The sequence below is a fragment of the Rhinatrema bivittatum genome, chromosome 10 (assembly GCF_901001135.1).
Source record: "Rhinatrema bivittatum chromosome 10, aRhiBiv1.1, whole genome shotgun sequence".
Taxonomy (NCBI): Eukaryota; Metazoa; Chordata; class Amphibia; order Gymnophiona; family Rhinatrematidae; genus Rhinatrema; species Rhinatrema bivittatum.
Window position 1 is genome coordinate 60,983,505 of NC_042624.1, and position 24,751 is coordinate 61,008,255.

At 45.3% G+C, this 24,751-nt stretch overlaps 1 protein-coding gene across 1 annotated transcript in view; it reads left to right on the plus strand.

Annotated features, from left to right (window-relative positions):
* QSOX1 (quiescin sulfhydryl oxidase 1) overlaps positions 1-24,751 on the plus strand; it is a 114,251-nt gene that overhangs the window by 24,505 nt on the left and 64,995 nt on the right. The window contains exon 2 of the mRNA XM_029617753.1: positions 18,422-18,522. Within this exon, the coding sequence (XP_029473613.1) occupies positions 18,422-18,522 (101 nt within the window). The remainder of the gene's footprint in view (positions 1-18,421; positions 18,523-24,751) is intronic.

A 24,751-nucleotide genomic window follows, 5' to 3' on the forward strand; every position in this document is an offset into this window, starting at 1 on the left:
TTCTGGAAAATCCAGCAGGTAAATAAAACAGTATAAGTCACAGGCTTCAACAGCAGAGAGAACAGTACCAATAGCCAGGATAATGAAATCCATTACGTCTTAGCAGCAAGCAATCAGAGTTTAATTAGCTTCAAGAAACAACAAAAAGCCACCCAGTTTCTCTCCTCAGATAACCCAGCTATTACTCACTCATGAGCACAGAGTCCATCAAATCAAGAATTATCACAAAAAGGACAAATAATGTTCTTGCTTATGTCTGTGTCCATACTTCCTCCCAGGATTCCTATTCCTTGAGGAGAACTTAGGCATTCATGCCTAGGATTTGTGTTTTTGTATTCCTATCATCCAATGCAAGACTAGCAAGGTCACTTCTGGTCTGGGAAATCAGAATAGTGCATGCCGCTTTGAGTTCCAAATCAAATCTCTCTCTTAGAAAACTCCTCCCTTATGAAAATCAGTATTGCACATCCCTTCTAGATGTTATCTATTACACCACACTAACTTAAAGGAAGAATGACACAATTAAAGCTTTGTACTGCAGAACCACTCCTCATAGTAATTGACAGTAGAGGTTAAGCAATAGTTCAAGGTCATTTTCACCAAAAACCTTAAGATCATACTGCCTTGACTCTGGCATAATCATTTGGAGGTGTGGCCTCCAGAACTGGGCACACTGTTCCATATGAACTCCTGCCAATGATTTCTACGGATGTATTATAACCTAATTAAATGATGAGAACAAATGACTAGGAAGCTGAGTTTCTTTTTATGCATTCATTCACTATACTTTCAAAGAAGGGGCCAATCCCCATTCAGAACAAAGAGACCAATTGCCCTTCAGAAATGGAGTTTGATCCCTTCTTTGAAGGTGAAGGGCATAAATGAATAAGAAGTGGCCGCAGACCAGCCCCCCCCCCCCCCCCCGATCACCAACTGCAGCAATAGATACAAGGCTCTGGAGCAAGGAGGAAGGGAGCAAACTTCCTTCTACTGCTTTAGTACAGGGGCCTTTAGGAAAGGCTACAGAGGGAGCAATGGTCAGGGTGAGGGGGACTGCGACATCTTCTTCCTCCATCGGATTGAGATGAACGGGATCAGAAGGCTGGGACCTGCGTCGGGTATGATGTAGGGGGATGGAGGGCGGCAGCACGTAGAGGAGAGTAGAGCTGGCGGAGCCCGTCCGAAGAGGAGTGGAGTGTTGTGGCTGGCGGAGCTCCTCCCACCCTCTTGCTGGCTGCTTCACGTGTGGGTGTGTGGTTGGCTCCACAAACGTCGTGGTCTAGCACTTACTGGCTTTTCTGATCTCGCGCATTGGGGGGGATCAGCACAGTAGTCTTTCTGGCGGGCTGCAAAAATGTCCGTGCTTCTGGCTGGACGGCCAGACTTCAGGAGGAGACAGAACCTACAGTGCATGCAGGGTGTTGGGGGTGAGGCGCGAAGGGAATAAAGAACTGGAGGTGGTAGGGATGGAGGGGATGGAAAATTGAGGGAGTGGGAAGAAGGGATTGGGGTTGGAGTGAGAGGGGAGGAGACTGAAAGGGGAGGGATGGGAGAAACAAGGAAATGGGTATTTGTGCCATGCTTATAGCATGCACTTTCCAGCTTGTGTGTGTCTATATACATATTATTTTATATTACCTCTGATTAAAAATAAGCATAAAAGGCAGTCACTGGCGGATGCTCTTACACATCACGGGATTCCAGTTTCCTTCTGACCATTTCAGCTGTAAGTTGCACAGATGATTCCTCCCTTACAAGCAGGACTGCTCATCTGCCTAGCGGTTTTGTGCAGCTCATTTTATTTCTGACATGTGAAGCAGTGACGCCTGGGCCACTTTTCTAGGCACAACTAGCTATTCCTCCCTTCATAGAAGCACTGCTGCTGAGCCTGATCACAGGGCTAGTGTGGCTTGTAAACACTATCCTGTCTCCGCTACACGTTTCCTGTGTGCAACTTAAAGACAGGTAGCTTAACTCAGTCTTTACTGACAGACAGAGGAGGCCACGTCTTCAACTCTAAAGCCAAAACAAACAATTGTACCTTGCCTAAACTGAAGATAACAGCGATCAGAGCAGTGTGGGCCACAGAAATAAAGACAGGTAACATGAAGATTGTTCTGCAGGGCTGGGCCAGAATAGCTACCCAATCAAACAGGCTGGCCAGAGCTGACAGAAAATGTGCAAGGAAAAGCACCCAGGAACCCTTGCTGCCAAGTCAGAGTCAACTGCACTAAGTAGTGAGTGCAGCAGAAGCAGTGAATGGGTGCAGGCTGTGACTTCCAGTGGGCAGTGTAACAAAGAAACTCTATGCAGAATAAGCGCATGAACAACAACATTAGTAAACAAAAAAGCTGCTGTGAAGGCAGGGCAACTGTACATAAACAGAAAAAAACACAGCTTCTTGCAGAAAACATTTAATGTAAAAGTAGAATGTTATTTCAGGACACCCAGTACAATGGCAGGAATGTTTCGTAATGGCATTATTCACACACTGTGTAGTCGCTTTATTGCAACTTTTCTCTGTCCACCATCTGACAGGCACCATCATCCCTTTCCCCCCCTCTCTCTGCTTCCTGCACAGAAATCATGTCCGAGGTATGAAACGATACCACTGGGGAGCAGAGGTCTGCATGGCTAGTAATGAACTTACTGTTTCTTTCTAGGTGATGGAGGCCTCGATTCATGCAGGATTTTTCAGATATGTGTGAACGAGACAAAGCTTTTCATAACTCTGGCCTTAAATGTGTAACGAAGCATTTTTCTAAAAATCAAATGTAACGTTTAACTATATTCAGTTTTTTACTTTTTCTGTAAATTCAGAATGTGGCATTATCTATCCTCTTAAAATCCGGTTTATTCTGCTTGTTTAAATCCTCGCAAGGAGGTTTCTTTCCCTGATACAGAAGTCCTGGAGGCTTTCTTGGCGAGCTAGTGTCTGTAGCAAAACCTGGTGAGGCGATTTATGTCATAATGTGGGTGGGGAGAACTAAATCTCATGTTTCAGCCTAAAGTCTGAGTTAATATTGTACAGCAGTGGTCCCCAGTCCTGTCCTGGGGACCCACCAGCCAGTCGGGTTTTCAGGATATCCACAATGAATATGCATGAGAGAAAATTTGCATGTTATGGTGGCAGTGCATGCACATTTTCTCTCATGCATATTCATTGTGGATATCCTGAAAACCCGACTGGCTGGTAGGCCCCCAGAACAGGGTTGGGGACCACTGCTCTACAGCACCGGACGATGGCCCCGCTCCCTGAGGGACTCGGGCTGGTTTTCTGATGCTCGTGGTGCCTCTAATAGTGTCAAGGCAATGGGGCATTTCAATACCCCATCAAAACACTCCAACCGTTTCTAAAGCACCAAGAATATGAAATGGCGAAAAGGATTTCAGTGCCTTATGAGACATGAGGGCAAAGCTCTAGCACCATGGGAAGATGGTGTGAAGTTCTTTTATGCACAGCCTAGAGTGGGTCTTGCAGCCAAAAAATCCATACACATCTTGCTATTAAAATTGTTTTTTAGTCTTTTGTTATCACAGGTTCTATTGATCCCATTCACTAAACCCAGAGCATAGCAATGCTTGATGGCATCACAAGAAAGCTGCTTTTCTTGTCATTAGTTAGGGCAGTCAGGAGATGCTATGTTGGATTTTTCTGAATCTTTCTATACAATAAATCCCATTGAATGACTCTGGCTGTAATGTTTGCCTTGCTTCACTTATCTCACTGTATTCTCAGTCACTCTTGCATATGAGGTACATAAGAAATGCCATCAGGCCCAGTATCCTGCTTCCAGCAGTGGCCAATCCAAGTCACAAGTACCTGGCAAGTACCCAAACATTAGATAGATCTGGTTATTAATTACCATCAGAGCAGTTTATGGATTTATCCTCTAGGAACGTATCCAAACAAAAGCTTGACTAGTACCTGGTTACTACCTCTCTCCCTATTTCCCTAAGCTGGATTCAAACTCACAGCTCTTGGCACTCAGAGAACCAACGCCTCACTGCCCAAGCCACCGGTAACACCAGAAGGAGTTCAGTCCCACTGATGGGCAGAGATTCTATAAACCTGGCACAGGATCTTTGACTGTACCATTCATTATGGCTCATCTGTTCCTCTTATTGCCCACAGTTTATTTGTTGACCCTTATTTCTGTATATTTAAGTGGATTAACGATCAACCACAGTGCTTCGTCATAAATAAGCAAGGGTGCACTGGGATGAGTTCATGCATTGCACTCTATATCAGGCCCTTTTATCCTCAATATATAGTTTTCATGATACTGTATGTAGGGAGGGAAACTGTAACCGATTTATGAGGGTGAAAAGCATTTTACCCATGTTACTCAGCAGCCTGAAAATTACCATCCCTCAATGCAGCTAAAAGTGCACATTCCCAGGGGCGTTTAGGTAGGGGGAGTACCCCCACCACCCACAGATTGCATTTTCAACTCTCTGCTCATTGGTTTCAGTAACAAAAGTACCCACAGCATCTGTACCCATGACACATTTCAAAGGGAAAGTACAGGCATCTTTCCACGACCTCACCGCGGGAGAGAGGACACACCTGGGACCAGCCAAGCACCATGGTGATAATATAACAGGATTCCATTTTTGAAATTGTATTTAATTGATGCTTTTTTTTTAGATTACTTATGTATTTTTTAATTGTATTTTTATTTATTTGCTTTTCTATACCGACGTTCGTTGGCACATCACATCGGTTTACAATAAAATCTATAAAGCATAGAAATAAAATACAAAGTTACACCTAAAATTTGAAAACAGTTAATTAACATATGCAATAAAATAAGCGTAAAAGTAACAAAAGCATAAAGACTAACAACAATCTTAAACATAAATAGATTAAAACTGTTGGATATATAAAAGCTATAAAGACTCTGCTTTAAGGCTTTAATGTCAGAGTGGGTAATTATTATGAGCAGGCCTGCTGGAACAGCCAGGTCTTCAACGTTTTGTTTTTAAAAAAGTAAGTGATCATTTTGTAAACTGCTCTGGGTTGAATTTTGGATTAAGTAAGTCTTGTGTAGCAGAACGTTGAAAACTGGTGATCCGTGGGTTAAAAGTACCCAAGGTTTGTACTGACTGAAAGGCAGGCAGGGTGTCAGACCTGGGCTCAGATGAGGCAGCACTGTATATGGAGAGGGTGTTTCCTTTGGTGAATGTTTACAGGGCACTGTGTGTCTGGATGTGTGCGCATGCTAACAGTGTTTGCACTCGGGGCTCCTTCGGGAGCTGCTGCCAGAAACTCACAGCAGGAGAGGCCAGGGAGAGGGGTTGGGCGCTTCTGTTTGCAAACTCCTTTCTGGACCCTTCCTCACCCCCCCCCCCCCCCCCCCTTTCTCTGCTCTCTGGACCCTAACAGCTAGCGGAGCCCTGACACCAGACATTTCCTGTAGTCTTTTTGTGTTCCTAGACCTGAGCTTGCATGGCAGTGAATCAGCAGCTTGGACACCACACTGTCAGGCCAATACAGTAAGGAGCGATAGGAAGAGCTGCGTTAGTGCCGGGCGCACCCACGGTTGCCGCACGCACAGTCCGGCTCACCTACCGCTCGATACTGTATTTAAATTGATTACAAATGCAAGCCGCGTCCAAGAAGCGTCCGTGAAGCGTTAGGCCCCGCGCAACCCATTTTACTGTATAGAGCGCTATACAGTATCCTGGGTGTGCTGGCCTAACGCTTCACGGACACGCTGGTATCTGTCATTTCAAATGACATTTCAAATGACAGGTACCAGGAAGTGGACAGTTCTCCTACGCTCGGGATTGCCAGTCCTCTCCCCCCTCCTCCCGAAGCAAGGCGCGTAAAGCAGCCTTGCTTCGGGAGGAGGGGAGAGAGGACTGGCAGTGTAAAGCAACAACTTACTTTTTTCCGCAGCCCCCCTCCGGAGACGGACATCGGTGGAGACGGACCGCGGCTATCCTGCCTCCCGGAGGCGAAGATGGATGCCTGCACGGGCGAAAGCGGCCCCTGTGCGTGCAATTGGGCTGCTCAAGGCGTGACGTCACAACGTTTGGCGTCACGACATGTGACGTCACGCCTTGAGCGGCCCAATTGCACGCACAGGGGCCGCTTTCGCCCGTGCAGGCATCCATCTTCGCCGGGAGGCAGGGGAGCCGCGGTCCGTCTCCACCGATGTCCGTCTCCGGAGGAGGGCTGCGAAAAAAGTAAGTCGTTGCTTTACACTGCCAGTCCTCTCTCCCCTCCTCCCGGAAGCAAGGCTGCTTTACGTGCCTTGCTTCGGGAGGAGGGGAGAGAGGACTGGCAATCCCGAGCGTAGGAGAACCGTCCACTTCGTTGCTACTTTTTTTTTTTTTTTGGCTTTTTTAGATTTTTTCCGCTTTCGTTGCTTCGGGAGGAGGGGGGAGAGGACTGGGGCTGCCCCGGAGACTGGCACCCATGGACACGGCCAGGGCAGGTGAGCAAGGGCTGGGGGAAAGTTTGCCGCCTACCCTTACCCTTGCCTCTAACGCAGGGGTAAGGGTAGGCAGTAAGTTAGCAGGTTAAACGCGGGGCAAAACGGCAGGGTAAAAAAGCGATAGTCGGGGCACGCGTTACTGTATGGGAGGGAATAGCTAATTCGATCGTTTACATGTAATATACATGCCGTGGGCGGAAGGGGTTACCCGGTGATTTAAAGAGGCGGTAAGAATCGGTTAAAGGGGATTGTGTATCGCAGGAAGGGCTAAGTGAGTAGAAAGCGGGTTAGGAGCGGGGTAACCGCGGCCGCACTTTACTGTATTGACCTGTGTGAAAGTTGAAAAACCCACCTTGTTTATTTTTCCTACCCTCTAATTAAATACAGTGGCATAAGCCTAATTGCACATAATAATTAGAGTGCAGCACCTTTGTGTTTTCTGTTTGTTGCACATATGATAGAAGAGGTTAGACAGGATATGGCTGTGGATAGTTTGGATTTCATGTACTATGACACAACATAGAAACATCAATGTGCAAGTGTGTGTGTGTGTGTGTGTGTGTGTGTAGGCCATCAAATAGGCTGTGAGGCCTTTTAAAGGACCCACACAAAAGTTGCAGTAGTCCATGAGTCTTTGGGGTGACACGGATCTGCTTTTCAGATGCATAACCTGAAAACCTTTATGGCCTCAAGGTCTCCTGTATCACAACACATTTTTTGTTGACCCAATTAAATGTATCATAGCCTCCAACACTGGGGGTTTTCTCCAGCACCAATATGGACTAAAACTCTTTAATGCAGTCAGATAAAATGGGTGCACAAGCCTGTACATTCTCCATAGCACACAGCATGACTCAGTAAGGGGTGGAAGATTTTCATGTGGACTGTGGAGGGAAAGGGTGATTTTTTTTTCCCCCATGCTGGTTGGCAAGTTGTGGTCCTGTGCAAGATACACGAGCAGCCCCCGCACTTTGTGTCAGGGCAGAATGGGAGGTGGATGCTGGAATTAACTGAGACGTACAGGGGTCAGCACGGCGTCATTCGGCGTAAGCACTGATAAGTTACATATTGCTTATGAGCTGGCCTAGCACTGCATTGGCACTGCAGCAGTTAGTGTGCACTGGAATGCTGACTGGTCCGATGTACTCTGCGTTAACCCCTGGCTTGCAGCAACGTTTAATTCTTGAAACAATATCGCTTTAGTGTGCCTTACAAATGTAAATTAGCAGTGGCAGTAGCACTGAAGGATGATTTTAATGCTGTCGGGCTTGGATTTCCAATTAGGCAGAATAGGTGCTCATCTAGGGGGCACCGGCCCCACAGAGGGTGTCAGCCTGATTGGAATGGTAGGCACCATGGTACAGACGAGGAAAGGCTGCATTTTATTTTATGGAGAGAGGGATAGGGATATTAGAGCGGTAAATATGGCCTTGGCTGTTCAGAGAGAACAGTTTAGGAATGCTGCAGCTGTTCACAGGACCTAAAGCCGCAGCTCACCTTCAGCCTTGCCTGGCCCAGGCACCTCCCAAAGCTCCCAGCCACTGCTCTGCTGAAAGGTGAGATTCCTTGTCTGCTAAATCAGTGAGACACAGCATTATCCTCTGCCCTGGCTTCCTGCCCCTTTTCCTGCTAGCTGCCTCTCCTCTTCCTGTCCTGTCTCAGAATTTGCTGAGCCTTCCTTTTTTACTTTCCCTCTTTCTCTGTTCTCCCGGCATTGCTGCTAGCTCCAGCCACAATATGTTGCCTTGAAGTGCAGAAAGTTGTTTGGAATCCCAGAGCACTCCAAAAAAAGGGTGCAACGTCACCTGCCTGCTAAGTACCCTATTTGAGTTAAAAGCCTAATGAGATAAGGAGCACGTTTAGCGTCCCCTGTTCTCCTCTTCTGCCAGTTTTTAAGGTACCGGTTTCCAGTGCTATCTAACTGCTTACCAGGCCGATACAGTAAAGCGCGGCCGCGGTTACCCTACTTCTAACCCGCTTCTAACTCACAATTTGGCCATGTTAGTCCAACCTGCGATTCACTATCCCTTTTAACCCATCCTTACCGCTTCTTTAAATCAACGGGTAACCCTTTCCGCCCGCGGCATGTATATGAGATGTAAACGATCGGATTAGCTATTCCCTCCCATACAGTAACGTGCGCCCTGATTATCTCCTTTTTAGTTTTGCCGCGCGTTTAACCTGCTAACTTACCGCCTACCCTTACTCCTGCGTTAGTGTGGAGCGTCGGGTCAGAGAGACAAAATTTCATGGGCAAACGACCCCCTCACCCCCCGGGACCCTTACCCTGGCGTTAGTGTGGTGTGACAGCAATAGGCAGGCTCCGGTCAAAATCCCCCCCTCCCGAAGCAAGGCGCAGGGTGAAAATTGGCTCGACATGTCATTAAAACAAAAGTAAATAAAGTGTAATAAAAGTAAACTTACTGCATGTGAATTTTCTTTGAACAGTCCTCTCTCCCCTGCCTCCCGGTGGCAGCTGGTGGCAAAAGCGTGCGGGCGAAAGTGAATGAATGCACGCCCGTACGCGGCGGGAGCCGGCGGGCGTGCATTCATTCACTCACCTTCGCCGGCGGGCGTGCATGCATCCACCCAGCGGAGGGAGCCGGCGGCGAAAGCGGCTTCCAGCAGCCCCCGCCGGTGAAGGTGAATGAATGCAATTTGGGCGCTCAAGGCAGTGCATTAGCGAACGCAGACATCACACGCCGTGACGCCAAACGTCGTGACGTCACGCCTTGAGCTCCCAAATTGCACGCACAGGCGCGCATTCATTCACCACTGGCGGGGGCTGCTGGAAGCCGCTTTCGCGCCGGCTCCCCCCGGGAGGAAGGGGAGCCGCAGTACTCGTCTCGGGAGGAGGAGAGAGAGAGAGAGGACTGTTCAAAGAAAATTCACATGCAGTAAGTTTACTTTTATTACACTTTATTCACTTTTGTTTTAATTTTCGCGCTGCCTTGCTTCGGGAGGGGGGGGGGGGAGAAGACTCGCAATCCCCCCTGGTACCTGTCATTTCAAACGTCATTTGAAATGACAGGTACCAGCGCACCCAGGATACTGTATAGGCGCTTATAGCGCTCTATACAGTAAAATGGATTGCGCGGGCCTAACGCTTCACAGACGCTTCTTGGATGCGGCTTGCACTTGCAAGCTATTTCAATACAGTATCGAGCGGTAGGTGATCCGAACTGTGCGTGCGGCAAACGCGGGTGCCCCCGGCCGTAACACACCTCTTCCTACCGCTCCTTACTGTATCGGCCTAGGGACTGTCCCCCTACTAAGCAGCTACATTTTGGGTGGCCCTGGCAGTGGGGTTAGGTTGTGAAAAGAAAGATAGGTGCCTAGTGCTAAGTTTTGGTGGTAGCTGCCCAACTTGGTTGACCAAATGTAGGCGTTTCAGTAAGTGGTCTAAAGCTAGCTGACCCAGGGCTCTGCTATCCCTCCCTCCTAACCCGGAAACTCCCACCTGCTACTCTCCCTGCTCTTAAAGATCTTTCCTCCTCCCGTCCCGATGCTCGATTCCAGACCTCTTCCTGTATGACTCTTTCCCTTCGTGCCCCCCCTCTGGCCCATTGCACCGCCAACCCCCAAGTAGCAGAAAAGGGTATGCGAACCTTATCCCTGGGTCAGCGCCATGTGAGGGGAGGAGGAATAGCCTAGTGGTTAGAGCAGTGGGTTATGAACCTGGAGACCAGGGTGAAGTCCTGCTGTTGCTCCTTGTGACCTTGGGCAAGTCACTTTGCTGCCATTGCCTCAGGTACAAATTTAGATTGTAAGCCCTCTGGGGATAGGGAAATACCTCCAGTACCTGAATGTAAACCCATGGGATATCTCAGATTGAATGTCAGTATATAAAAATAATAAATAAATAAATACTACTGCACTGGGTCAGGGAGGCAGGAAGCAACAGAGAGGGATGAACAGGGCCACTGCCAGCTTTTATGCTGCCCTGTGTGAACAATTACTGTGCTGCCCGTCCCTCCTGTTCATTCATTTTCTGATCCAGGCCCACCAAAAAAATGTCCAGCACCCTTCAGTGATGCAAACATTAAAAACTGCCACCACCACCCCCCTCCATCTCCCGGTACCAATAACTTGTGCAAGGTTATGAAGTGCCCCAGGTGAACCTTATAGCCTTGCACAACGCATCCCCCCCCATCCCATTCCACACATACACATGCAACCCAGACAGCTTCCCATTCACACACACACACCCCCATCACAGGCAGCCTCCCATTCACACACACACCCATCACAGGCAGCCTCCCATTCACACACACACACTCACCCATCACAGGCAGCCTCCTATTCACACACACACACACACACACCCATCACAGGCAGCCTCCCATTCACACACACACACACACACACACACCCATCACAGGCAGCCTCCCATTCACACACACACACTCACCCATCACAGGCAGCCTCCCATTCACACACACACACACACACACACACACACACACACACACACACTCACCCATCACAGGCAGCCTCCCATTCACACACACACACACTCACCCATCACAGGCAGCCTCCCATTCTCTCTCTCACACACACACACACACACCCATACCCCCATCACAGGCAGCCTCCCATTCACACACACACACCCATCACAGGCAGCCTCCCATTCTCACACACACACACCCACCCCCATCACAGAAAGCCTCCCATTCACACACCCACCCCCATCACAGGCAGTCTCCCATTCACACACCCACTCCCATCACAGGCAGCCTCCCATTCACACACACACATATGTAGACCAAGCAGTCAGGGTCCACGGGTCATTCCTCCTCTGCTGTTGCTGCCAGCCTGTACCACCACCTTTGTGGAGCGCAGCCATTCTGCAGCTGTTGCTCATGTGCTGGCCCTGTGTTAATTCAACCTTCTCGATGCTAGCACTTCCTGTATTTTCATCTTGTGCATCGTGAGATGAGAATACAGGAAGTGCTAGCACCGTGAGTGTTGATACTGCGGGACGGGCTTCCTCTTCTGCTGTGGCCTCTTGCCTCTTCCACCCCCGCTGGAGTCGGGTCCACCTACAGCACCATGGGCCTTCTGCTTCTTCTGCCGCTGGTGGGATACTGCCTCTCTGGGTGTGCCGCCCATTGCAATTGCACAGCTGGTGGCACTGGGCCTAGGGATGACAATGAGTTAGAGAAAGGTGGGAGGAGGAAGGTGAGGGATCCTGATTCAGGAGGTTTTGTGCAGAGTGGGGGTTATGAATGGAAGGAGTTTACAAGATGGGTGAACTTTGATTAAACATCTAGAGTTAAAAGCAGGGGAGACAGATCACAGGGCGGGGGGACTTTGATCAAGCATTTGGTATCTAGAGGAGAGGAGGGAGAGAGATCAGGGGGAGGCATCAAGGAGTATGGGGTGGTGGAGAGAGGGAGATGACGGGGCAGGTGAACTTTGAACATGGGGGTGAGGGGGTTCAGGAAATTACATTTTCAGTAGGGTGCCTTTTTAAATATAGCCAGATAAATTTTCAGCCACAAGCTAGCGGATTATGGCATCACTAAAATTCTCCTCCAGTATGTATGAAAAGTCTTGAATATTCTGCCGTAAAGTAGGTAATGGTAACTCACAATGCATAGGTTTTTTTGAACAGCATTCTTATCTACTCACCTTTTAGAAACCGTGTTACAGAATGTGATACCATTTTTAAAGCGCAGAGATTCCCAGATCAACAAAATGCAAGAAATGGGAGGAAGATGCCAGATGTATGCTCGGCCCTCTACTAAACATTGCACCCGAACCTTTACTGTCAGGCATTGGCATTCTGGCAGCTTGAGGGAGGTGGTAGTTGCTGAAGGATAAGACCTGCAGCTGCTTCTTCCCTTTAGTCAGGAAATTATTCTTGGTATCATAAAAAACTGAAAAGACTTCAAGGGAGTCACATAAAGCAGGATGAAGGATTGTGGTTCACATTACAGTTATCGGAAAGCAGGGTGGAACTGTAAGTTTTGACCTCACTACTTGAGTTCGTTTCTGGCCAAAGTTACAAACAGGGCCGATACAGTACAGAACTCTACTGTATCGGCGGTGGAGCGCACTGTTAGCCGGCATTTGGACGCGCGTTTTCGACGCGCTATTACCCCTTATTCAGTAAGGGGTAATAGCGCGTCCAAAACGCGCGTCCAACCTCCCCCCCCCCCCCGAGACTAATAGCGCCCGCAACATGCAAATGCATGTTGCGGGTGCTATTAGTTATTCCTGCGCGATACAGAAAGCAAAATGTGCAGCCAAGCCGCATATTTTACTTTCAGAAATTAGCACCTACCCAAAGGTAGGCGTTACTTTCTGCTGGTGCCAGGGAAGTGCTCAGAAAAGTAGTAAAAACTGCTTTTCTGTGGACCCTCCGACTTAATATCATGGTGATATTAAGTCGGAGGTCCCAAAAGTTTAAAAAAAAGTTAAAAATTTAAAAAAAAAAAAATTTAAATGGGCCCGCGGGTTGAAAACCAGACGCTCAATTTTGCCGGTGTCTGGTTTCCAAACCCGTGGCTGTCAGCGGGTTTGAGAACCGACACTGGCAAAATTGAGCGCTGGCTGTCAAACTCGCTGACAGCCGTCGCTCCTGTCCAAAAAGAGGCGCTAGGGATGCGTTAGTGTCCCTAGCGCCTCTTTTTACTGTGGACCCTAATTTAAATATATTAATTTACTGAATCGCGCTGCAATTTTTACTGTATCAGCCTGAAAGAACCTGAATTTGAGGGTTTTCAAATTGGGTCTGTAACATTTATTTGATTTTTCTTCAGGCTGGGAGTGAAGGGGCCCTTGCAGGTCATGGTTGAGCTAGTACTGGTTCTGAGCGAAGAGCCTTGGCACTACGGGAAGGTTGGAAGAGCCCTGGCACTGCAGCGTGGAAAGCGTGGGGTTATTGCAAGTTGCAGTTGAGGTGCCTTTGCAGAACTTTGTAGGGAAACATGTACCCTACAAGTTAGGGCGGGCGAGCTGAGGGGTGTGGCTGGTGTTCACTCTCAGTCAATGCTGCTCTTCTATCAGTCTTTCGCTTTCATGAGCACCCAAAGAGTCATACCTAGGGAGTTTCCTTTTATAACGTAAAGCCAACAAATGCAGTGAAGAAGAACGTTTTCTAGAAGAAGTGAGTGCTGTGATAAATAAACACACACAGTTTGTTTTGAGAATCATAGCCGTTCCCAGAATGAAGTACGGGGGCTGGCGTCTCTTCCCGGGAGTAAGAACTAGCCCTTCAGGTTTCAGGGCCCAGTGGCAAGAAGCACACCCAACGTGATGGGAGACTGGTGTGCCCAGCCTAGTCCTCACAAATCCTGTCCCATCCCTGGCCTCAGGGATCATGAGGAGCATATCTGCCAATAAAAAATGAAAAGTCTAAACCTCAGAAACACCTGTGTGGATGGAGCAAGGATGCCAGGAACTGACTAGTGACATTCAGACTAGCTGCTGTTATGATTCCTTTTCCCATCCCTGGCTTCAACCACCTTCTCGCCCCTTTTTATTTATTGCAACTAAAACTTAGAAGGAAAACTGCTGATTACTGTGTTAAGATGTAGCTTTTATTCTGGCAATATATCAGTCCAAAATGAATCTGGGATCTCAGAAAGGGGCAGAGCTGTCAGCATTTGCGGTTATTCTGGTAACAATAAGTTAGAGTATCACAATAGGCATCATCAGAAAAATGTAATCAAACACTTTAACTGTCTTCAGCCTTATATGGAATCATTGGTCTGCCAAAATGTCCCACTTATTTCTTTTTTTCAGTTATGCAATTTTAAAATATAATATAGAGTAAATACTGATTTTTCAGGTCAAATAATAGTCCAGCAACTTATCTTGTATAGAATCACTCATGGACAAGAATGCCAAATAGCCAAAGCAGAATGGTTTATCTAAAGAATGCCCATCTCTTCTCAGCCCAACACAGGACCGTGTTTTGAACAACAGTTCTTCATCAGAGTGCTATCTTTAAGTGCAGATGTAAAAACAAAGCATTAAAATTAATCTTTTACTTTTAAAGAAAATTAAATTTAAAAAGTTACCACCGCACAGGAAACTCATTTGCACAGTGGCTCTAAACTGGAAGTGATGTCAAACATTTTCTTTCGAGAAGACTGGTTATTTTTTTAAAGGTCCCAACATGTCAATCAACCAACATCATACAATAGGGAGACTCTGTAGAAGCTAATGACTTATCACAATAACGAGTACCAATCAGTCTTGTTATTGAGACCATCAGGTTGTACTGTATTAAGTTGGAAGATCCAAAGCTGTTCCCTATAATTTAGTTGGTATAGCCCCGGGATACATGTAAGTTGTGGGGCGGTCCGGGGGCGAGGGCAGGGCCAGAGGCCTTTGACAGAGTGGCCATTGCTGCTCTGTTGGAGGATCGCGTGCTGGCAGGCTGCCAGCGTGTGCAAAAGGTAAGATACAAATTTTGGGGGGGGGGGGGGGGTTAGTGTAGGGCATGGGGGGAGAAAGGTTAGGGGAAGGGCTGAGAAGGTCAGGTTAGGGGGAGGGAACGGAAGAAGGCAGCGCAGCTTGGCGCATGGAAGGTGCACAATTGTGCGCACCGACCCCGGATTTTATAACATGCACGCGCATGACTTGCATGCACGGCGACCAGAATTGTACACAGTATTCAAGGTGTGGTCTCACCATGGAGCGATACAGAAGCATTATGACATTTTCCGTTTTATTCACCATTCCCTTTCTAATAATTCCTAGCATTCTGTTTGCTTTTTGACTGCTGCAGCACACTGAGCCGACAATTTCAATGTGTTATCCACTATGATGCCTAGATCTCTTTCTTGGATGGTAGCACCTAATATAGAACCTAACATTGTGTAACTATAGCTTGGGTTATTTTTCCCTATATACATGACCTTGCACTTGTCCACATTAAATTTCATCTGCCATTTGGATGCCCAATTTTCCAGTCTCACAAGGTCCTCCTGCAATTTATCACAATCCGCTTATGATTTAACTACTCTGAATACCGTAATTTGTATCATCTGCAAATTTGATAACCTCACTCGTCGTATTCCTTTCCAGATCAATTACATAAATATTGAAAAGCACTGGTCCAAGTACAGATCCCTGAGGCACTCCACTGGTTACCCTTTTCCACTGAGAAAATTAATCATTTAATTCTACTCTCTGTTTCCTGTCTTTTAACCAGTTCAACATTGTGTCAATTCACTCTTCATCAATTTACAGAGTTTAAGTGGCGGGTGATTGAACAAGTGCGTGGCAATGCACGAGATGTGGATCCAACATACCAACTAAATTATAGGGAACAGTTTTGGATCTTCCACCTTTATACTGTACAACCTGATGGTCCCAATAACGAGATTGGTACTTGTTATTGTGACGTGATAGGTCATTAGTTTCTTCAGAGCCTCCTTTTGGTATTGTATGAGGTTGGTTGATTGACATGTTAGGATCTTTAAAAAAAATAACTGGTCTTTCCGAAGGAAAATGTTTGACATCACTTCCTGTTTAGAGTCACTATGCGAGTGAGTTTCCTGTGCAGTGGTAACTTTTTAATTTAATTTTCTTTAAAAGTAAAAGATTGATTATAATGATGTTTTTAGACTTGCACTTGAAGATAGCACCCTGATGAATAACTATTGTTTGAAACATGGTCCCGTGTCGGGCTGAGAAGAGACGGGCGTTCTTTGGATAAAGCAATCTGCTGGGCTATTTGGCATTCGCTGCCATGAGTGATTCTATACAAGATAAGTTGTTAGACTATTATTTGATCTGAGAAATCAGTATTTACTGTATATTATATTTTAAAATTGTATAGCTTTAAAAAAAGAAAAAATAAGTGGGACATTTTGGCCGACCAATGATTAACTGTCTTCAGCCTTATATATAAAGTGTTTGATTACATTTTTCTGATGACGCCTATTTTGATGAGCTAACTTATTGTTACCAGAATAATTGCTGAGGTTGGATTACTTATTGTATAGTGTTTATTTTCCACTCACGCCTTTTGCTTTGGGAAGGTGGTTTTAACATCTTCACTTATACATTCAGAAGGCCTTCAGTAATGTGGGGAGGTTAAGGCAAGATGGGGTGATCTGGGTTAGTGATGTGAAGCAGGAAGAGTGGGATGCCAGTGCCATTGGAGGTAGAGTGCATCACAGTGCCCAGGAGTAAGTCCTGAGGGCAGGTCCCTGGTGTCCAGCACTAGGGGCTGGGGGAAGGATGCTGGAGCTGTATTTTTGCAGCGCATCTGCTGTTAAAGATGACTTGTAAGAAGGGCAGGTTAGTTCCTTCACTAGCTGTGTTTTGGCTGTGTTTCCTTCTTCCGAATAATTATTGTTTCCTCTGATTATCCAGATCCACTCATGGAAGCTGATGTGAATGAATCCACAGCTTTCAGTCGCTGTAGATATGCAAGACATCGGGGAGCTTATTATTAGTAAAGGGGAGAATTGATAGACTCCTGCTTCTGCCTGCATTTCCTTTGGTTGGGGAATGAATTCAACTGCAGGTTCTTGAGATGCTAACGGGGCTGTTCACTATCAGATTAGCCTAAAGCAAAAATAGAGGCCAAAGGACACCAACCAACATTCAATTCCAAAAAACAAATTGAAAGGGGTCACTCTTTATCGCTCTCCTTCTGGAATGGTAACATACCTGGCTGAGGACTATAATTATAATCATATTCAAGGGGGTGTGGAAAAAGTCTATTAGATCGGAAATATTTTAGTTTTTTCTTTTTCTTTGCAGATAAAATGCTTTTCACAAACGGCTACGACTGAGTCTGTGGTCAGTAGCACACTCCAGAAAGATTACTTATATTATTGTCCTATGTCTGTATTATATCACCTTTGACCCAGCTGTAGTCCTGCTGGACACTACCAGCATTTTGGCGAAATGATGTCATCTGGTTGGCCCCTGACACTGGTGTTCATTACACTGAAACACTAGCAGTGTCCGGCAGTACTGCAGCTGGCTCATCAGGCATGGGACAATAAGCTAAGTAACTCTTGCGGACTACGCTATTGACCACAGGTACAGTCGTGGTCCTCTTGTTAAAAAAAAAAAAAAAAAAAAAAAGGTGTTTTATCTGCAAAGAAAAATCAACAGAAAAAACTAAACTTTGCTGATTTAATAGACAGTTTCTGCACCCACTGGTATATGATTATAATTATAGCCCACAGGCTGAAGTGTGCGTTCTATTTCAGTTCCAGAAGGAGAGCAATAAAAAGCGACACCTTTCAAAAAAAAATTTTTTTTCATTTTCAGTTTGTCATCTTCTATCAAAAGAATCTCAGGTTTTACAAAAATCATTATTCAGTTTTTACTGCTGCTTCAGCCTGATTTTGTAACACTGAACACACAGAATTTGGTTTTGGTCCTGCAGAATTTGTGACCGGCCCAGATCCATCTGCGCACCTCAGTCTGATCCCTGGTTCTTGTTTTCCTCCATCCTTTCCTCCCCTCCTCCAAGTTTCCCAGCTGGCACAAGAGAAGGTGCCGAGTGACGTTTCATACTTCTGCCCATTAAAATAAACCCTGATATTGACCTAGAAAAAAGAAGGGTCTTTTTTGCACTGATTTTCTGCTTTTTTTTTGTTGTGATGATAAATTACCAGGAAAAATCAAATGTATTTATTTAAAACTATTTATAATCCACCTTTTCCTTCATTCAAGGTGAAGAACATATAAAAAAAAACCATACATAATAAACCACAAAACTAAAACGACACATAGTATCACAACATAAACTAAAAGACATAAGTTATTGAAGATAAGTCTGCAGGGAAACTTAAGAAAATAATTGAAAAGCCCTGCCGAAACAAGCAAGTTTTTAAATTCTTATGAAATAGTTTACTACAGGGTTGTAAATGTAGATTCTTCGGTAAGGCATTCCAAAGGATAGGGCCAGCCACTGAGAATGCCTAAACGAATAAAAACTAGCAGCGAAGAGCCTTGGTTATTTATGGTCTCATCTTTTTCTGTTTCAGACTGGAGACCGGTGGTGTACCTGGCTGTCATGGACTGTGCGGAGTCAGAAAATGTGCAGACCTGTTCTAGAATGAAAGTAACCATGTTCCCCACTGTGCAGGTACTGGGCAAGAGAGGGACCCTGATGTTGGGGCCAGTTCATATGAATGCAGCTGCCTTGCTTTTCATTCCTACTGCTCAGTGCTTTTCATGTCTTGCCTCTTTTTATGGCACTTCCTTCTCTTTCCTTTTTCTCCCTCGGTGGTATTCTGCTAATAACTAGATGAGACTTCGCAGACATATTGGTGCAAATATAGTGCCTTCTTTGCTTTTGTTCACAGTGCAGTTCACAGTGGTGCTGATTCAGACAGACAGCCAGGTAGCAATGTTCTGTATCAGCAAGCAAGGGGGAACAGGCTCTTTCCATCTTTGGGCTGGATTTACTAATGCTGCAAGGCATAGTGAATCCCGTGGTAACGGGGGGTGGGAGGGCGGTCCTGCGATAGCTGGCAGTGATCGCACCTCCGCGGTGCGATCACTGCCGGCGTCGCGCCAAATAACTACACCATAAAAGGTGAAGTTATTTGGCGCGAAACTGACAGCGATAAACAAGTGTACCTTTCGCTGTCGGAGAAGTCTTCGCGGCATCAGCCCCGGTGCCGTGCCGACTCCTCCTCTTCCGGGGCTGACGCCGCCCCGACTCCACCCTCATCTTGGTATCGCACACGATAAGGGACTTTTTGCATGCGAAATGTCCCTTATCGCGTGCGATCCGCTTGGTAAATGACCCCCTTTGTCTAGAGGCCTTCAGAATTTGGAAGTGGGCAATTTTCCCAGGGAATTTTTCTTCTAGCCATCTATCTTCTAGTAACCAGAATTAAATAGACCTTCTAAGTCATCAATTATAACTACATGACCAGATAGTGCAGGGATGTTTCCAACTTTGGAGTACTCTGCAAATAGACCTCCCTGCCACGTTTTAAGCAACGCGATTCCCACACACTACTCCAGTGACAGAGAGGCAGTGAATGCTTTCTCAGTTCCATGGAAATGCAAGCCTCTTTATGCATTTCACCCAATCTTGAATATTGAAAGTCAGCTAATTTCCACTATGCAATTGCCTATGGAAGTAAAGAAAGCCCTCCTAGCTTCATGGAAATCTTTACCGTAAGATCTTACAATTTTGAAAGAGTTTTACTATTTGACGTACACATTTTAGTCAGGATCCCTTTAGTTTAATTTACTTTATTAAAAATGTATAGCCCGCTACATCAGAAATTTTGAAGTGGAGAACAAGAGCTAGAACATGTATAATTAAAACAAAACATCCAAAAGAAAATATAGTGGTAGAAACAAGATAATATCAAGCAACCTCTGGTGAACCTAAGAGGAGCATCTCTGATATTTCTAAATGGTCTTTCAATTTGATTATTTTATACAGGGAGCAAAGGCCTTTTTAAAGAGGAAAGTTTGTAATTCCCTCTTAGAGGAATTTTCACAAGAAAGCATCCAAATAGCCATGAGAAGTAAGTTCTAATAATTAGGACCTGCCACAGAGAGGCTGTTTCTCTGGTGATGTTTAGTTGCGCAAGCCTTATTGCGGGAACCTCAATGAGGTTTTCATCTGCGGAGCGAAGTAAGCGTACAGGTCTATAAATTCTCAGGACTGAGCTTGACCCAGCAGTCAATGTCATTTGGAATTTGCTTGAAAATGATAATTGCAAGCTTGTACAGGATATGCCATTTAGTTGGAAACCAATGAAGCTTGTAAAGAATGAGTGTAATTTGCTCATTCATTTTTGTACCAGTTAAGTGGCCTGTCTCTTTTTTTTTTTTTTACTTCAATATCTGCTAAGCCTTTCTAACTCTGGTTTGAAAATTAACTCTATCAGTGCTATGGCATCATATCATGAGGTGGTGCTCCTGTTTCCCATTAGCCTACCGCTGCCATATTCATGCAAGGCCTCATGCATCTGAAACTGCCAGTAAAAAATCCTCCTGGTCCCTTGGATCTAAATGTAGTCCTTGCTCAGTTCATGAAACCACCATTCAGACCCTTGGCAAAAGCAACAGAATTAGTATTCCTTTTTCCGAAAAGTTTTTTTTTTTCTTTTAGATCAGTCAAAGAATAAGCAAATTGCAAGCCCTGGTCTCGTATTCTCCTTATACTCAGTTCTTTCACAACAGAGTAGGTTTTGAAAACACAACCTAAATTTCTCTCAAAAGTGGTTTCTCAGTTTCATTCACATCAATCCATGGTTTTGCCAGCATTCTTTCCAAGGCCACACACCCATCAAGGCGAGCAGGTTGTTCATACACTGGATTGCAGAAAGGATGAGGTCCCATTGGAAGTCTTCACAACTGTTTGTTTCATTTAACCCAGCCAAGTAGGGTTTTTCAAAGAGAACTCTTTTGACTTGCATCTCTGATTGCAACACTTATTGTTACAATCAGTTGGAAAACTAGATTTCTTAAAATGGGGGAACACCTCAAGGAGTCGTTAGCTGGATGGGAAAATCTAGGGGAAGTTAAAAGAGCAGTGGGCAAAACTAGAAGGAGATGATATAAGAGCAACTAATAGGTAAGAGAAAAAAAGAGGCTGCTATGGTTTTCTAATGAAGTAGCTGCAAAGGTAAGAGAGAAAAGGTCAGCATTCATAAACTACAAGAGATCACAGAAAGTGGAAGACAGGCGACAATATCTGGAAAAGCTAAGGGAAGCTGGGAAAGTTGTCAGGAATGCAAAAACTCAAATGGAAGAAAAAATAACAAATAAGGTTAATCGGGAGGGACAAAAGCCTTTTATAGAAACACTACTGATAAAAGGAAGTGCAAAAGTGGCATTGTGAGACTCAGGAGGTGAAAGGGAAGAATATGTAGAGACTGTTGAGGCAAAAATGAAATTGCTTAACAAATATTTCTGTTCCATGTTCACTGTGGAAGGGCATGGAGCAGGACCACATAAAACAAACACAAGTAAATTGGAAGTGAAATAAACTTCAATCCTGGGGCTTGTGCGCATCGCCAGGCCTATGTAAAATAGGCTCGGTGTGTGTAACCCCCCTGCGCACGTAAGACTTTTAAAATCTGCCCCTAAGGGAGAGGAGTGTTGGGGTGAAATTCAAAGCATGAAAGAATGGGATCGGAGCGTTATTGTATATGATGATCTTAAAATGGCCAAACAGGTGGATAAGGTACATGAAAAGTCAGAAAAATGCTTGGCTACATAGGGATAGGAAGGGTCATCAGAAAAAGGGAGGCAATATTGCCCCTGTTTAGATCTCTGATGAGACCTACTTTGGAATGCTGTGTACGATTCTGGAGACCGCATCTTCAAAAGGATATAAACCATCTGCGATGGTCCAGAGGGTGGCTACTAAAATGGTCAGTGGTCTTCATTTGAAAGGTTATGAGGATAGACTTAAAGATCTAAACATATACCCTAGAGCAAGCTTGCCAAACCTGTCTTGAAGCCCCCGCAGCCAGTCAGGTTCATATACATGCATATTTATCTCATGCATATTCATTGTGGCTATCCTGAAAACTCAACTGGCTGTGAGGTCTCCAGGACAGGTTTGGGAAGCCCTGCCCCAGAGGAAAGGGGAGATAGGGGAGATATGATAGAGACATTTAAATATCTCCAAGTAAGCCTCTTTCAGTGGAAAGAAGGCTCTAGAACAGTGGTTGCTTTACATCCAAATTTATCTCATACATTTTCATTGCCGATATCCTGAAATCCTGACTGGCTGGGGGGTCCTCCGGGAAAGGGTTTGGGAACAACTGCTCTAGAACGAGGGCTGATGGGATGAGGGTGAAAAGAGATAGACTTAGAAAATGTTTCTTTACAGAGAGGGTGGTGGATGCATGGAACAGCCTCCCAGTGGAGGTAGTAGGGGCAAAAACAGTATCTGAATTAAAGAAAGCATGGGATAAGCACAGGGGACTTCTGAGAACGTGATGGGAATTGGAAAGCTAAATTAATTGGGCAGATGACTAGACTAGATAGGCCCAGTTGATCTTTTTCTGTTGTCACGCTTCTGTGTTTCTGCATCTTCAAAGTAAGTTGAAAGCTTATCAAGTTAGGGCTACAGCAACTCCCTTGGTGCATCTTTGTTACTTTTCCCTAGAAGATATCAGCAAGGCTGCCGCATGGTCTTCCATCCATACCTTTGCTGCATTTTACTGCCTAGAAGATGCTTTGTGTCAAGACTGCAGTTTTGGTCAAGCAGTTCTATGAAGTTTATTTAATGTATTCTGTCAGCTCTTCCTTCCAGCCACAGTCAATGCATACGGGTTGCAATATCCACTGCTGACATGGAAAAATAACAAATATGTAATGCTCAACTTGGGAGTTCCCATTTCTGTGTAGCTGGTGTTATCCTGCTTGTCCACAGAGAGAGAGACAAGTTGGTCACCAGTTCTCCATAAAAAGTCATCCACACAATCCATCCCATCTTCCCTTTAGAGATGAAGATTAGCTTTTTATAAGGACTGACGAGACTTGCACAGGGGTAGCTGTGCAAAAAGGCTTACACAAACCTGGTTTTTCTGATCTCTGTGAGAGCTTTTCCACCTCAGTGCCCTTGGATGACATCACCCATTTGAGTTTCTGATTCATCCTGCTGTCTGTCAGCAGAGTAGTGGCAGGAGAGCCATCAGCCATCTTGGAAAGCATTTGAATTATTTTACATGTATTGTTAAAATGTATTTTTTTAAATTCTGTCTGTAATACCTGACCTTGGTGGTGATCTACTCTTGACTTGTTAGCTCTGTATTCTGCAATTTTGGGTGAGGGTTGTTTTGTGCACCTTAACTTTGGCTTCTGTCACCTGTACGTGTGGCTTAGGATTTCTTGTCAGGATTGATTTGACCCAGGTGGCAAGCTACTGTGTGTACCAAATTGCCCTCTGATGCTGTTGCCTCCCTCAGCAGTGTGCTCTCCCAGTTACTCAATCCTACCCTTCCTTTTTCTGTGGCACCACCGAGCTCCTCAATGCCACCCAGGAGTGGCTTGGCTTGTCAGTGCTTCGGGTATGCCCCAGTGGTCTGGTCGGGCAGTTGGTGTTGATTGCAGTGGCCTCAGGATGCAGAGCACTGCAACCAATACCAGCTTTCCCCGAGGATCTGTGCTTACTCTTCTGTCCTGCATTGTTTTACCTGCAGTGGTGGTGGCAGCTCTTGGGGCTTGTTTGCCTCAAATCCCAACCCCCATTAGTACGTTAGTGGTGGGAAATACTTCTGGCACGCTCCTGGGCCTGCCACTGCAGGCTGGAGGCAGCTCATAGACTTCCTACTGCTTTCTCACTGCCAGATGAATGCCTTCCAGCTTCCATCGCTCTCCTGTATCACCAGCTCCTCTCATTCTTCTGTCATGGCAAAGAATTAAAAAAAACCCAACAAAAAAAAACAGCATCAAGGCCTTCCAAGCCACAAATGTTCACAAACCAAAGGGCCACTTTCTCCCTCAAAAGCCCACCCAGACCCTGGTCTCCTGGGAACCTGCAGATCTGGGAGAAGAGTGTCTATGTGAGAGGTAGTGAATGAGTCAGTCAGCATGTCCGTGAAAGCACATGTGTGAGAGAGTGTGTGAGTGAATCAGCATATGTGTCAAAGAAAGAGTGTGTGTGATAATGGACACATGTTAGAGAGTGTGTGGGTATGAAAGAGAGAGAAGAAAATTTGAAAACATCCTCCAACCCAACTAATTCACAACAATCTCAGAGTAACTGGAAATCAAAAGTTCCCTAAATATGAAGAGCGGGGGATTTTTAAAAAATCCTTATTAGTGTTAATTATTTAGTGGTGTTTGATGTCTGCTATTTCGAAATATTTTATTTGTGTTTGGGAAATTTAAAAAAAAATTGAGTTTTTAGTTGGATGTTCTATTCATCTGCTGTTTTAAATATTTTTTATTTTTATTAATGTGGTTTTATTATGATGTTTTATATTTCTTGATTTTAATGTTTGATGTCTAAGGAATGGTAATGTTTCTGTTTTTCCAATGTTGAACTGCATACAGAGTCTGGCTTTCCAGTTTCCAGTTCAGGTTTTGTCTGCATGCTTCTATTTACACTTTATGATCTCTTTATTCTATATTTGGCGAGGGTATGTATGTTCTGCATGTCTGACAAGGTGAAGTATTCTACTACCATGAAGTTTCTGTGTAGGGATTTGTAACAGCTTGGCTTGATCTGTTTTCCTAATGGGAATATTGATGTTTTAGGGTCTGGTGTCAAATTTGCAGTATTGCCTTTTCATAGGTAGGTTTGTTATTGTTTGAGTGCTGGCAATTAGTGCTGTTTTGGTATGGGAAGTTTACTATATTGCAATTGTAACTCAGTTTACTTACAG